Here is a 15,494-nt window from a genome sequence, read left to right on the forward strand (position 1 = left end):
TATATGGCAGAACCAGAGCAAGTGCTCTGTCAAACCATGTCCTGAATTCTGCTGACACTAATGAAGAAAGCTATCATTCATCCAGTCATGTGGAACAATCTGAAAATATCTTTCGATGCTATGATGAACTGGAAAAAATAATTGTAGAATCTAAAGAAATCATCCTCCATCCAGTACATCTCAACACTAACCTCAGCTATAATCTCTCAGACTGTCATTGAGCTGCTCTCCAATTCTGGCATTCACAAGACACTGAACATGTGCACATGCCCAACAATGAAGAGATATACAGAACAGATTCAAATGTTAATACATTACTGCTTTGATGTATAGATTCTCTCGCACTGTTTGTTGGTAGTTACCTCATGTTATGCACCAGAAGTCTTCTAAGAAGATGAAACTAGTTGTGCAGTTTATTTAAATTAAAATAGTGTTTCTGCTTTTTATCTCCTGGCTTACAGTCATTTAATCTGTTTCAAAAATATGTCTCTCAGCTGAGAGAATCAATTATATATATATATATATAAAAATTTTCCTTTATATATATATATATATATATAAAGGAATAAAACTAATTATGAGAATTACAGTGGGATTTCTCTACTATGTGTTCCAGATTAATCAAGCTGGTATTAAAAGTTCTAAAAGATGAAGTCAAAAAGCTATAGATACCAGCAAAAAAATTTGAGGACCTAAATTGCACCACCAGTTTTGAACCTACTAAATAACAAAAAAAAAAAAAAAAAAAAAAAAAAAAAAAAAAAAAAAAAAAAAGTGAAATAAAAAGATTAGCCTCTCAACAAAACTGCCACCATTATTTTGAAAATATTCAAAAATACAGTCAATCTGTTTACATTGTAATTAACTTTTTTTCAATAAAAGAATGAGAAAGTGTATTAATAATTCTTGTGCATATATATTTATGGAATTGGCAATTGAATAATTATTATTCAATTGTCGAGTTGTAAAACTTATTTTCTACTTCCAATCCAAATGATAAGAATTTCATTAATGGACTGGCTGTACTTTATTTTGATTAGCAATATATATAAAATCACACAAAAAAAATTATAACGACTTTGATACAAGGAAAAACTTTTGCACTTCCCTAGTTAGAAAAATCTTTCAAGATTTCTTAATTCACCTCTCACATGACTATAGCCTGATGGTCTTACTATGCACTTGGCATCTTCAGTCTACAGTTTGCTGAGCCATTTGGTGTGATTATTCCTATATTTACCATTACATATACTGCATAAAGAAAAAAAAAAATGCTATTTTTTTAAATTGGCAGCACTGGTTTGCTTTTCAATTCAGATGCCACTTGAGAGGCGTGAGTACATCATGTTTCAAGATAAGTGGACTTATATCATAAATTGAATGATTTGAAGAAACATCAGAACATCAATTTGTTTAAAAAAATAAGAACAGTTTTTCATTGATATTTCATTAGCATTAATTTTTTATATTATATTTTAATGTAAGAAATAATATAAAAAATTAATGCTAATGAAATATCAGTGAAAAACTGTTCTTATTTTTTAAATAAACTGATGTTCTTGTGTTTCTTCAAATCATTCAATTTATGATTTAAGTTCACTTATCTTGAAACATGATGTACTCATCTCTCAAGTGGCATTCGAATTGAAAAGCAAACCAATGCCACCAATTTAAAAATGTTTCATTATTGACAAACTTAACAATAAAATATAATATAGAATTCTAATATTAATGGTTTGCTAATGAGACCCTCAAGGTCCACAGAAAACAAAGTGTTCTGTGATTTAAGTGGCTACAGGTCTGAAATAATATAATTATCATCTAATGATTTAACCTGATAATGTGTGCATTAATGTAATGAATCATGTCTCCAAGTTAAAAAAAAAAAAAAAAAAAAAAAAAAAAAAAAAATATATATATATATATATATATATATATATATATATATATAAATAAAAATATGGTCTGAGAGGTTAGCCTAGTGGCTATGCACTTCACAACCTGGGAAAGGAGTGTCCTGGGTTTGATTCCACATCGCTAACATGAGGAGCTTAAGGATCTTTCTCAGACATAGCCAAGTTAGCCGGTCTTGGACATGGACAGCAGTGTTTTTCTCCCCAGTTTATCTGGGGTTTTTCCTCCTGCAAGCAGGCAAACCGGCCCCGTGAACACATGGCAGCTACCATAGAATATACCAGAAGACATAGGGACGGGTATGACTTAGAAGAGCTTAAGACAGCCCTGTAACAGGCCAGTAGGCCTAACATATAGAAGAGAAGAAAAAAAAATATGAGAGTGCCTGCTTAATATGTATCACTGCAATGTATATCACATGCTAACCTTACCATAAATTTATTTCAATGGCATTTGAAGACTTTTTTTTTTTTGCACCACTGTTACTGTCCTTAAGGAAATACAGAAAATTTTTACAAACTCTAAAAAACTATGTATAATTCTGATTGTCTATTCATACTCTGTTTCTTAACCTGATTATTCTTATTTTCTAAAAAAAAAAAAATGACTTATTTTAGCATAAAACTCTTAATACAATGCCCATGGCACAGAATAATCTCCTCTGTCTATACACAAGCACAAAATATATTATCTGACTGTTCAAATACTTCAAGAAAATACAAACTGTGCTTAAGATTGACAGCTATCTTGAATAGTCTTTTTTTAATTATTTTTTTTTGGTTGAACCACATAACTAATAAACAATAAGCAAACTAATGCAACTTTCTTTGCTCAATTTTTAAATATCAAATATATTTTAAATCAAAAGAGACTCAACATCTTCTCCCCACCACGAGGAGAGGAATCAAAGTTAATAAAATTATCTAAATGCTATATTTCAGTGATTTAGTAATCAAAAAAACTCACAAAGATTTAGACTCATTTAAAATTTAGCATATTCACAAATTCTATACTTTAAAGGCTATTTTAATGCAATTTTGCCAAGGCACTATAGAATTCCAACTCTTAGAAGATGTACTACTTAGCCAATTATTAACCATGGTATTCAAAGGCCATCTTTCAATTAACTGCTGTTTAGAATTCTCAAAATCAAGGCTAAACATCTGTAAGAACTTGACTGTTGTTGCATGCAGTGAACTCTTGAAAATGCCATGATTATTTTTACTGCAGCTGCTACACGATGGAGGTCTATATTTATAAAGAAAATGTGATTTTTGACCAGAAGATGAACAAGAGTGACACTGTTTGCAAAAGTGGGAAGAATTGGCACAAGCAAGAAGTGAGCTGACAGTTGTTTCTGTTATTTCCTGAGCTGGGACTGCAGAACTTTCAAGAGCTTTGAAATCCATCAGATCATCACCTGTAGTCTGAAGATAGTGGGGTTCAAAGAGCGATGAAGCTAGTTCATGCTTTGATGACATACACCTAGCACTGGCACTATGTAATGCTGTCTGAAGAACTTCTCTGACTGGAGTATAACAGTGTTGTATCATTGGCAGAGTACCCAACAAAGTTAAAGCTGCAGCTATATAGGCTACTGTAGATACAGCCACAACCTGAAATAAAGGATTAAATATACTAATAAGTAAATTCATTTGGATAATGGCATTATGAATCTAACTCATGCTAACAAATAATGCTCTCTTGAAATCACCCAGTATGTTTCAAGAGGTGTAACAATTAAAATTAGAAAGGATAGACTAGTGATGTTCAGGGTCTACAGATGGGTATATACTCTTGATATTGTCTATAAAGAGATGGAGGTATAAAATTGACATCCTGGGAATTACATAAACCAGATGCCTTGTGTAGAGGCTTAAGTGCTGTGAGGACATTATGTTGGAGGTTTAATGGATTTTTTTACAACACTCAAAAAGAATTAAAATAGAATTTAATACTTCCTATATTTCGTCCAAGTCACTAGGACGGGGATTACAAAAACAATTAATGTAACATGCACACAAAAACTTACAATACTAAGCCCAACCACGTGGGTGACACTAAAGTCCTATCTAGGTGGAGCGCCCTCTAAGGGCGGTAGTAGGTGGCCTGGAATGTAAGGTGGGACCTCTGGTGATGAGTGTTTCCCAAATCTTCGGAAGCTTAATGTAACCGTATTTATTAAGATTTGGTTGGTTTCTGAGAGCTGCTGCTGCTTCTAAGAAAAGTCTCTCTTTCTTGAATTTGTTGTGGTGGAGCATGGTGGTTTTCTTCCATGATACTCTGTGGGTGGTGTCCAAAACATGGTCAGCCAAGCCTGAATGGCCATAGTTGTGTTTAACGATGTACGACTTGTGTTCCTCCAGGCAGATGGATGCTGATCTGCCAAAGTACGCAAGCTTACAGGAACAGGGTACTTTGTAAACTCCAGGCAGAGAGCGAGGAGGGAGCTGATCTTTCGTAGAACGGATAAGGGTAGCAAGTTTGCAGTAGGGCTTATATGCTGTGTGTAGGTTATACTTGTTTTAGTATCTTGGCTATTTTTTCCGAAGTGCCGCAGATGTAGGGTATGGTGATGGCATTTCTAAACTCTTTCTGAAGAGAAGATCGGGGAATGGGGAGGACCTGATTATTTTTTTGATACTGTGTTCGCTGTAGCCATTGGAGAGGAAAGTTCTGTGTATGTGGTTAAGCTCAGTAGTGAGGGCAGTTCCACTGGAACAAAGATTGTGGGCTCTCGTGGTAAGGGTTTTAATGATGCCATATTGTTGTGAGGGGTGGTGGTGGGAGAGTTTGTGAATGTATCTGCCTGTGTGTGTGGGTTTTCTGTATACAGTGAAGGCAAGTGTATCATTAGGCAGGTGCGTGACTAAGGTATCTAGGAAGGGTAAACAATTGTTATTTTCCTTTTCCATAGTAAACTGGATTCTTGGATGTAGGCTATTGAGATGACAGAGGAAGGAGTCTAACGTGTCTGGGCCATGAGGCCAAACAGAGAACACATCATCTACATATCTTAGCCAGATAGAAGGTTTGAGTGGGGCTGAGTCTATGGCTCGTTTTTCGAAATCTTCCATATAGAAATTGGCAAGGGGGGGGAACCCATGGCGGTTCCCTCTATCTGCTTGTAGATTTTGTTATTCCAAGAGAAATACCCAGAGTTGATGGCAAAGGAAAAGAGATCTGAGATGTCAGAGGGGAAAACGTTTTCTAAGAGAGATAAAGTGTCAGTTAAGGGAATATTGGTAAACAAAGAGGAGATATCAAAGCTTACTAATATGTCTGTATTATTCAAGGTTAAATTTTCTGTGAGGGCTTTAAAGTGGGTCGAGTTTTTTATATAGGAAGCTGAATTTCCAGTGAGGGGGGACAGAGAGTTGGCCAGCTGTTTAGACTGTCTGTAACAAGGTGCATTGGTGGCATCTACTATAGGTCTGAGTGGGGAATTGGGTTTGTGGATTTTTGGTAAACCGTATATTCGGGGGGGATGGGAGCGGAAAGGTTTAAGTTTTTTCGTGACGTCAGGGTCCAGGAGGTTACTTTTTTAAGTAAGATTTTTAATTAACAGTATTAACAGAAGAACTGAATGAAAATCAAAAACAAATGCAAAGAATAAAGTGAGGAACTGTACAACAGACAGGATAAAGAAAATTTGGAAAAGTCCTCTGACCAGGAAAATTTCTATTTGGAACCTCCACTTAGGCATCAGGTTGAAAGAGCAATTAAACAGCTGAACAACAAGGCTCCAAGTGCAGATGGAATCCCAACAGAGTTAATTAAGGCAATAGGGAATGGAGGGATAAGTGTGTTTCATTGATTGATTACAAGGATATGGGAGACAGGATAATGATTTAGAGCCAGAAGAAGTTGGTTTTCATACCACAGCACAAGAAGGGAGATATGAAGTATTGCAAGAACTATTAGTTTAATCTTTTGTGCAAACAAGATTTTATTAAAGCGCATTCTAAACAGGACTGAGGCCAAAATTGAAGCAGAGATTCCTGAGGAACAAAAAGGTTTTAGGAAAGGGAAGGATACCAGAGATCATATCCTTTGTTTTAGGATCATATCCTAAAAAAGTATCTTCCCCCAGAAATCACGAAAAAAATCAAATCTTTCTGTTCCCCCCCCCCCCCCCCCCCCCCCCGAATATACGGTTTACCAAAAATCCACAAACCCATTTCCCCACTAAGACCTATAGTAGATGCCACTAACGCACCCTGCTACAAACTGTTAAAACAGCTGGCCAACTCTCTGACCCCCCTCACTGGACTTTCCACATCCTATATAAAAAACTCTACGCATTGCAAAACCGTCATAGAAAATTTAACCTTAAATAACACAGACATATTGGTAAGCTTTGACATCTCCTCATTGTTTACCGATATTCCCTTAACACTCTTAAAAAACGTTTTTCCTTCTGACATCTTAGATCTCTTTTCCTTTGCCATCAATTCTGGTTATTTTTCTTGGAAGAACAAAATCTATAAGCAGATAGAGGGAACTGACATGGGTTCCCCCCCCCCTTGCCAATTTTTATATGGAAGATTTTGAAAAATGAGCCATAGACTCGGTCCCTCTCAAACCTTCTATCTGGCTAAGATATGTAGATGATGTGTTCTCTATTTGGCCTCATGGCCCAGACACATTAGACTCCTTCCTCAGTCACCTCAACAGCCTACATCCAAGAATCCAGTTTACGATGGAAAAGAACAATTGTTTACCCTTTCTAGACACCTTAGTTACACGCCTTCCCAACGGTACACTTTCCTTCACTGTATATAGAAAACCCACGCACACAGGCAGATACATTCACACACTCTCCCACCACCACCCCACTCAACAATATGGCATTATTAAAACTCTTACCAAGAGAGCCCACAATCTTTGTTCCAGTGGAACTGCCCTTACAACTGAGCTTGACCACATACACAACACTTTCCTCTGCAATGGCTACAGTGATCACAGTATTAAAAAAATAATCAGGTCCTCCCCATTCCCCGATCTTCTCTTCAGAAAGAGTTTAGAAATACCGTCACCATACCCTACATCTATGGCACATCCGAAAAAATAGCCAAGATTTTAAAAAAGTACAACCTACACACAGCATTTAAGCCCCACCGCAAACTTGCTACCCTTATCCGCTCTACAAAAGATCAGCTCCCTCCTCTCTCAGTGCCTGGAGTCTATAAAGTACCCTGTTCATGTAAACTGGCATACTTTGGACAGACAGGCAGATCAGCTACTATCTGCCTGGAGGAACATAAGTCATACATCTGCAACCACAACTATAGTCAGTCAGGCCTGGCTGACCATAGGATACAACCCACAGGATCTCATGAAAAAAAAAACACCATGCTCCACCACAGCAAATTCAAAAAAGAGAGACTATTCTTAGAATCAGCAGCAGCTCTCAGGAATCAACCAAATCTTAACAAATATGGTTGCATTAAGCTTCCTAAGATTTCGGAACCGCTTATCACCAGAGGTCCCATTTTATATTCTAGGCCACCTACAACCGCCCTTAGAGGGTGCTCCAGCTAGATAGGACTTTAGTGTCACTCACGTGGTTGGGCTTAGTATTGTTCGTTATTTGTATATAAGTTACATTAGTTTTTTTGTAATCCCTGAAGATGTCTCATTGACTGAGATGAAATATAGGAAGAATTAAATTCTGTTTTAATCCTTTCTGAGTGCTGTATACAATCCATTAAGCCTCCAACATGACATATCCTTTGTCTTAGGCATATCATTGAAAAGTATAAAGACTTTAGATTCCACATGGTAATGTTTCATAGACTACTCCAAAGTTTTGATTGTGTTCAGCATGTGAAACTGTGGGAAGTAATGAAAACAATGGGTTTAGCTCAACACGCTATGAAGCTGATAGCTAACTTACACAGGGAGCAAGAAGCCACAGTAAGAACAGATGTTGGATTAACTGATTGGCTTCAGGTTGGAAAGGGAGTTAGGCAAGAATGCCTACTTTCTCCTCACTTGTTTAGTATCTATGAGCTCAATACAGGAATTAAGATAGGTGGCAGATTGATCAGTAATCTGAGGTATTCTGATAATACAATCTTTCTCTGTAATGACAAGGAAGAACTAAAACAAATTCTGGACAAAGTTAATGAGATCAGTAAGAACAAATGATTCAACTCAATCCTAGCAAGACAAAGATTATGGTTCTGAAAGGAAATATAAACAGGGAAGGTCCTGAGAAACAAATGTACCTTAATGGAGAAAGAATTGAGGAAGTCAGCAAGTTTGAGTACCTGGAATTCATTATTAATTGAAGAACTACTGTTCAGAAGACATCAGAAGATTAAGAATAGCTAAAACAACAGTCAGAAACTCGTCTAAAATATCGAAGGACGGATCTATCTCCACAGGAACAATGTTGGGGATTTTGGATACAACTGTTTTTCCAACAGTGACTTATGGATGTGAGACTTGGAACCTAAAGAAATCTGACAGAAAAAGGATAGCTGCTTTCGAGATGTGGTGTTACAGAAGGCTGTTGGATATTGACAGAAGAAAGTTGAAATACTTTGGACACATTGAAAGGATGGAAGAAGGACTTATCAGAACTGGAAAAGTTCCTGGAAAAAAAGAGGAAGGGATAGATTGTCAATTTATTTATTCGTATGGAGTTTCTTCCCCCATTCCTATTGGGGAAAATTGAGCCCCCTCATGGGGGGGTTAGGTATTTATGGCTGTAGATCTGTGTGTGGTCACAGGGCCGGTTTGCCTGCTTGCAGGATGAAAAACGGCAGATAAACTGGTGGAAAAAACCCTACTGCCCGTGCCCAAGACCGGCTAACTTGGCTAAGGCTGAGGGAGATCCTCAAATTCCTCACGTCTTCGACGGGAATCGAACCTGGGATACTCCTTCCCCAGTCATATGGTTGCGAAGCGCACAGCCACTAGGCTAACCGCACGGACAGACTGTCAATGAGATGGATGGATATGTCTGGAGTGACTAATCTTCAGAGAGTCAAAGCTTCCAGAAAAGCATACAACAGGACCACATGGCAAAGACTGGTCACCACATCACTGAGCATCTGAGTGATCATATGGCATCTTTTTATGTCCAATAAACAGATGGATGGAGTAATCTTCTAGAGCTATACAGATTATGTCCCCCTAAACAAAAACCTATCTCTGAAACAGAACTGCTAACAGCACAGCATGCTTTTCTGAGCATCAGACTACTGAAACATGATGAAATTGAGATCTCTAAATTAGGCCATGAAGCCAGTGTAGATGAAACAGTCGTGCAGTAACTGAGTTCACTGACTTGAAGAAAATGTTTCATTAACGGACATTCACTGATGAATCAGAGTTGTTTATGTGGATGTGTGTAGACATTATCTATGCTACACTACACTGTAAGACTACAGTGTAGTGAATACTGAATGGCAATGGGATGGAAGTGGCTATACTTGGCATTGGTTTCTGAGATATGAATGGTATGGTACTTCCAAAATTCCTGCCTATCTGCACCACCATTAAGTACTATGCCCAAACACTGAAAACCGGAAGGCACACAGATTAAACTAGTGCAAAAGCTTTTTTCTCCAATATGAATGCATGTGGGAGAAAAATTGTATGAGTATGTCAGATGACAAAGTCAATAATAGTGAAAATATGGTTCAATCAACAAGATGATTGGTTCTTTTATGGATGGAAACCAGACGACAGAGGTGATTTTTGCTGAAAAATAAGTGTAAAATTGCAGAATCAAGTTAAAGTACCCATTTTTATTTCAATAAAATATTTACTTCCATAACCAAAAGAGGCAATGCCTAGCAGAATGGCCCTGTAACATATAGCAAGTTATCTGTTCTACCTATGAGTGAATATGTCCTAGCTTCAGAACACCTTCCCTTCCTTGTAAATCAAAACATTAAGTTTCACAGTTGGTTAGAAAAATAGCTAGGACTAACCATATTATAGAATGGGATAAAAGCTCCATGCCCTACTTAGAGGATTTCTGCTCCCGAATGATAAAAGAAGTCACAACTGTTCTCCGTAAAACCTAAATAGAAACCAAGGATTAATTCTACCCGAGATCTGGAAGACTCTCATTAGATCTTTCAACATGCCAGATTTAAATTTTGCTGCCAACTACAGAACATTCCTACATAATAACTAGTAGATCATACACGTGCTATACGCGTTCTTCTGCTTTTATAAAAATGCAATTGTATTCGGTCCATTTATGGTTTCAGTGCAAACAGTTTTTTAGTATTTAAGTGTTCTTACATTTATATAATTTTAACCTTGATGAAGCGGCAAAACTAGTTGGTATAACTTAGTTTAAAATAAATATATTTGACAAAAAAACACAAATAGTAGTCATTCTCTCCTATAGTTCTCGTGGTCAAAAATAACCATTTTATTATTAAGAAGAATGTTTTATTTGGTGTTTACTCCAAGAATATCCCACCAACATAATATGGCACTGAATATCTAATAAAATGAAACTAAATTATGTAATTTAGTTTTGTTTTCTTGGAAACAAATAATGGTAACCTTCTCAATTTCAGGAATGTGCTGACTATATTGTATATAATAATATTTCAGCAGTGGGATTTTCATTGATAATGTTAATGTGTGTGTGTGTGTGTATGCGCGCGTTTGCATTTTTTCTGTGGTGGTGGAATGCAAGTAGTTGGGTATGGGGATATTGCAATCTCAGTTACATTCAATTAAATGCAACTTTGAAGAATGGATAGTGTATCCAATGTAGCAGGTAATGCACGCTGACAGTTCAATATATATGCAACATTATATGATAGTAAAACATTTGTCTGAGATATTCTGGTTTTATGTTTTAATAAATATTGAAGTTTGCTTTTAATGTGAAGACAATTTTATAATAGAATAACTGAAGATGCAATTGATGGCTTTGTAGATATTTTTAAGATAATCTGGGATTTATAAAAGTTGTTTTGGGAAGAAGGCAGATGATGCTGCATGGATAGCACAATCTATTAGTTGTTAAGGATATTATCGAGAATGAAAGATATCCTTTAAGCATGTGGTTTCTTGGTTCAAGGTAGTGATTCAAGATGAGTAGTTGTAAGCACTAAGGAAAACTGTGTTAATATAATTGATCATTTGATGCAGTAAGGGTGACAGAAGAAATGCACGTAATATATGGCATACCTTTGTACTGATATGAAGTTCTCACCTATTTGAAGTCAAATTTAAAGTTATATTTATCTTCTTCATATTCAATAGAGAATTTTAACATATGGCTAAAGGCATTCAGAGAAACAAAAGTTTATATATGGTATTTTCATTATTGATATATAGAACATTATCTAGATATATATATATATACTAGGGTGCTCCTTAAAAACAGCAAATTTTAAATGTTTTGAATTTCGCATCACACACCTGCCTCTGTCGACTCCTTGGAGTTTCCCAGAACAATAATAACAATAATAATTGTTGTCACAATGAGCAGGTGTGTGATGTGAACTTCAATGATAAGGGTCACTATGGTTGGTTTTTAATATTGCTCTCAGTAAAATTATATAAATTTGCTTTTTTTTTTAATTTTAAAAATCTACTTTAGCACCCAAAGTGAGTTTTTTTTTAAATTTAATTAGCAATTTTTAACTTTTATTTTTTCAAATGAACATCAACTTTAGTTATAGAGGAAATGACAAAATGAAACTTCACTAATGAAACAGATTAATACAAGGTTTCCAAATTCTTAAATTTATTGGTTTTGTTATGGTTATTTTACCAGTATTTGCTATCTTGCAGTGACTTATCACTAACAAAAGAAACTTTCTGGTCTTCATTGCTGGTATGCAGTTTGTTGTATTTGTCCATCAGGACCAGGCTTCTTTCTGCAATGTTGTTGACAATGCTCATGCATTAAACAGTCTTTTTTACTGACTGGAATGCCTATCTTTATTCCAATAAGCATCTTTCTTCAGGAAATCAGTGGGAAGTCCAATGATAAAGAACAACTGCAGAGTGTTTGATGTCACAATCTTCCAGTTGCATATAACCAATTGCAGTTGGGTCTACTGTAGCAAATGTGTAGCTTATTTCATTGGACTGTCTTCTCCTGACTTCAAAGCTTTGACAATTTTTTGCTTCATCTCAAAAGAAACTGTCATAGTAAATAGCATATGTGATCAATTCCTCTCAAAGGTATCAGAGGTGTCCTAGGAATTTTTGATGTGCAGCATTTGCAATTGCTTCATTTACATCCTTGTATGGGTAAATGTCCTTCAAGAACTGCAGGTCATTCCTAGGGGCAGATATATCAGATGGAGCTTGGAACCAGGCTTTAACATAGAGCCTAATAGTGAATACAGAGATGTTCAAGATTCCATCGTGCTCCTTCTTTGTTAATTGAAATGACTCCTAACATTCAGATTTTCAAAGTTTAGATAGCATTCGTTCCAATAGGTGATATGAAGTCTGGGCAGGAGCTTTAAAGCTTATACCTTTAGGGAACCTCCCCAAAGAAAAATACTCAACTTAAGGAGTTCCCTGTAATCATCTCTTGGTTGAAATAGATGCAGCTGGTTCATGGCAAAGGCAATCATCTTGCTGGCAATGTCAGTGAGAACAGCTGTGGCTTTTTCATCCATCACACCAGCTTGAAAGGCTGGAGGTTCAAGGCAGTGCACGATTTTATAAACCTCTTGAACAAAAGTATTTCTAGGCATGTGAAAGGTCCAATTGAGAGCAGTACTGCAAATTCCATAACTATTTCAAGAATATGGTGATGGCAAGCAACCACAACAGGTTGTCCATATTTCATTTGAAATGGATGCATAGTTGTCCATATTTCATTTGAAATGGATGCATAGTTGACTTATTAACCCAGTGTTTTAGTTAATATTAGCTAAAATTTTTACTGAATTTTTTACTAATTATATAGAACAAATGAGAGGGTGCCTCAGAGAAAACTAAACTTCGAAAATAAGAGATGTCAAGGGGAAAAAAGAATTATGTTTCCATATGGGCAATGAAAAGTGCAATAAATTAGTCACTAATATTTTGGCTCACGAAGGTCCAAAAATCTGTTTGTAAAAAGTGTAGTCATATTTGAAGAAATCTGCTGTGATTATTACATTCTGTTAGGCTGTAATTCTTAAGAAATGTGTATATGTTCACAGTTTTGGGCAAATCAACATTAGTGCATAGAACAGGCATCAAAGGAAGAGAGAACACCATCAGGTGATATGGTGGTTTATTTTATATGCTTAAAAATTCATCATTATTTTGATCATAAATTTTGATAATGGAAAAGTACAGTTGTATGTTTGTATGAAGTTATGGAGAGATAGCTAGGTTTACATAACTTTACTTGTCCAAAAGTAGGAAGACAGTGTGTGGAGTGATTTTTCTTTTATAATGGTGTATTTATTTCATCTTCTATAAGTGTATGTACAAGTTTTTGCAATTTGTTTTAAATATTGGGAATAAGATCCTCTGTAATAAATTTACAAGTATTGGTAACACTGTGGTAACTGGATTTGTTGATAATAGTAATATCACCTTTATTTGTTTTACTGATGATGATGATAATGGTTTTTTTAAGCTTTTTTTAGTTTCTTAATTTTTATAGTATGTAGGGAAAGATTTGGTTTTGGAATTTTTGCTATTCATGATATCTTTTTAAAAAACAGATACTTTTGTTGGAGTAATTTTTTTAGTTTGGTTTCTGTTTCGATAATGTATTTTTTTCTAAGAAAGTGTTTAACAAAAATTGCAAAATTTAAGCCTTTGTTTAACACTTCAATCACTTTCATTCACAGAAAGTGTGTAGCTGGACAGATTTATAAATGAGCAAAAAATGCTATGCTTGTTAGTTTTGGATACAGAGGAATTGAAAAGTATTTTTTTTTGGGGGTGGGGGGGAGGGAACAGGCAAAGGAAGGTGGGATGTCTGTGTTAATGTTGATAAATTTTTTCGATTATTCCATTGTTTATTTTTTTATCATGACACTGCTCTATTAGGTGAATACATGTCTGATGGAATAGTTTTTGGCAAAAAATTCTGGCATTCCTTGGGGCCTAAAGGATGTTTTAAATCAGTGAAGTAGCTGGGGGGGCAGTCTGCCCTGGACGGAACCTTACTCTATACGTTTTAACTTTTTGTAGTATTTTTGGTGTGTACTGAGAGGGGTGGCAAAAGCTCTAGCAACGCCACTGTTCTAAATGATTTTTATTTTGATGGTTATATTATGTGTCTTATCATCATCAAATTCCTGCTATGTACCATCCAGGAGTGTACAGGATATGACAGTACTACATGAAAAAATTACATCATTACTAACTTCCTATCTACAATTTTCCTCCAAATCAGTCTGTTACTTGTCAAGACTCCAACATTATCAGATCTTATATTTCTATCGTCTAAGGCACTTTGTACCATATCAATCCACCTATATCTTGGTCTTCCTCTGGGTCGTTTTCCTGCCAACCTGGCAGAGAACACTTGTTTTGCTAATCTTTCCTCTCCCATTCTATTTAAGTGACCATACCACCTGAGATTAGCTCTGCTAATGCATTCCTGGATGCTGACAATGTCAAGTTCTTTCCTAATATCCTCATTTTTAATATGATATTGCCATTGATGCCATCTGTTCATGCCTCTAATCTTTCTCAGGACTCTCATATCTGCGGTCTCTAGTCTTTGGTCAAGTGTTTTACTTCTGACCCAGATCTCAGATCCATAAGTTAAAACTGGTTTGAACACCGTCTTGTATACAGCTAATTTAGTGTTCCGACTAATTTCTCTCTTATTCCATATGAATTTATTCAATTGACTTCCCACCATACCAGCTTTGCTGATTCTGTTGTCTATTTCTATATTTAATTTACCATCTTCAGTAAAAATCGTGCCTAAGTAGCTGAAATGTTTTACTTGTTCCACAGGTTCTCCATTCACAACACAGTTGACATTTTCAATGATTCTGCCTATTTTCATTGTCTTTGTCTTTTTATTGCTGACCTTTCATACCATATCTATTACAACAGCTATTCAATTTAGTCAGAGAATCTTGCAGACTTATAGCAGATTTATTTAGAAGTATAACATCTTCCACATAAAGCAAAGAGCTGACATTAACATCTCCAATTTTGATATCAGGTTTAATACCACTTTCCTTCATAATGTGATCCATATGAATAACAGTGGGGATAACGTACATCCTTGTCTCACACCAGATTTAACATTAAACCATCTTCCTGTACTTCCTTCAATTCTAACTGCTGACTTGCAACTCAAATGCAGACTAAGTATTGCTTGATATAATGCCCCATTGACACCATATAACGGCAGCATATTGAATAGCTTCTCTCTTGGCACCTTGTCATATGCCTTTTCCAAATCAACAAAACTTAAATATAGATCTTTGTTATATTCCCATGCTTTCTCGACTATTTGTCGTAAAGTGAAGATCTGATCCTGACAGCCTCTATTTGGCCTGAATCCAGCTTGTTCTTCACCAAGCTTTTCTTCCACAATTCTTCTCAACCGTTTCTCAAGTATACTGGCATAGATCTTGCCAGGAACACTCAGTAGGGAAATAGCT

At 35.9% G+C, this 15,494-nt stretch overlaps 1 protein-coding gene across 1 annotated transcript in view; it reads right to left on the minus strand.

The window, feature by feature from the left end:
- Positions 1-2,043: 2,043 nt before the first annotated feature.
- LOC150108731 (protein CNPPD1) overlaps positions 2,044-15,494 on the minus strand; it is a 111,778-nt gene continuing 98,327 nt past the window's right edge. The window contains exon 8 of the mRNA XM_090416185.1: positions 2,044-3,530. Coding sequence (XP_090272311.1) covers positions 2,922-3,530 — 609 coding nt within the window. The 3' untranslated portion in view covers positions 2,044-2,921. The remainder of the gene's footprint in view (positions 3,531-15,494) is intronic.

The sequence above is a fragment of the Typopeltis vanoorti genome, chromosome 3 (genome assembly GCF_054136105.1).
Source record: "Typopeltis vanoorti isolate ZY-2024b chromosome 3, IOZ_Tvanoo_1.0, whole genome shotgun sequence".
NCBI classification, from domain to species: Eukaryota; Metazoa; Arthropoda; class Arachnida; order Uropygi; family Thelyphonidae; genus Typopeltis; species Typopeltis vanoorti.